The 603-nt window shown below is 45.3% G+C and overlaps 1 protein-coding gene across 1 annotated transcript in view; it reads right to left on the bottom strand.

Moving 5' to 3' along the window:
- LOC6053717 overlaps window positions 1-402 on the bottom strand; it is a 51,580-nt gene extending 51,178 nt beyond the window's left edge. The window contains 1 exon segment of the mRNA XM_038250929.1: window positions 250-402. Within this exon segment, the coding sequence (XP_038106857.1) occupies window positions 250-402 (153 nt within the window).
- Between the last annotated feature and the right edge of the window lie 201 nt (window positions 403-603).

Here is a 603-nt window from a genome sequence, read left to right as displayed (position 1 = left end):
ATTATACCTAGAATTATGTTTTAAGTTGTTTATTTACAATTAAATACAGATTGCTAAACAAGAGAGGGGCTGTTGGAACTTACCAAGGTTCCTTTTCAGAAACTTCCCGCCTTTTGTAATTATCTGCACATTAACACCAAGAAAACTCCTGTACATTTTACTCACTTTATCAAGTTTCAGAGAAATTCGAGAGCCTTTCAGCTCTTCAGCAATTAAGCATGCAATTTGAGCTGCAACGTTGTCAACAACCTCCACGATGTTACGGCGGTTGATCACGGTTTTAAACACGTTCAGAACCGGTTGCGTCAAATCCCGGACGGCTTCCCATTCGACGGCGGCGAAAGGCAATCCATGAACTGTGACCAACCGGATTAGCGCGCTGATCACAGTTTGTTTGGACATCCTGATACGGATTTCCGGTCCCAATTTCTGGACCGCATCCGGGCGAGGGACGATGCCATCTTCCGTGATATCGACGTGATGAACTGCTTGAATGTGCCTTTCGAAGTTTTGCGGTCGAAAGAGCGCTTTCTGGGAGTAGGTGCAAGATTTTGCGATCTGGGTGCACTTAAAATGTTTGATCCCGCCTACGGTGACCTCTTC

The sequence above is a fragment of the Culex quinquefasciatus genome, chromosome 2 (genome assembly GCF_015732765.1).
Source record: "Culex quinquefasciatus strain JHB chromosome 2, VPISU_Cqui_1.0_pri_paternal, whole genome shotgun sequence".
Classification (NCBI taxonomy): domain Eukaryota; kingdom Metazoa; phylum Arthropoda; class Insecta; order Diptera; family Culicidae; genus Culex; species Culex quinquefasciatus.
The sequence above is the reverse complement of the archived record's forward strand: the minus strand, read 5'-3'. Positions and strand labels throughout refer to the sequence as shown.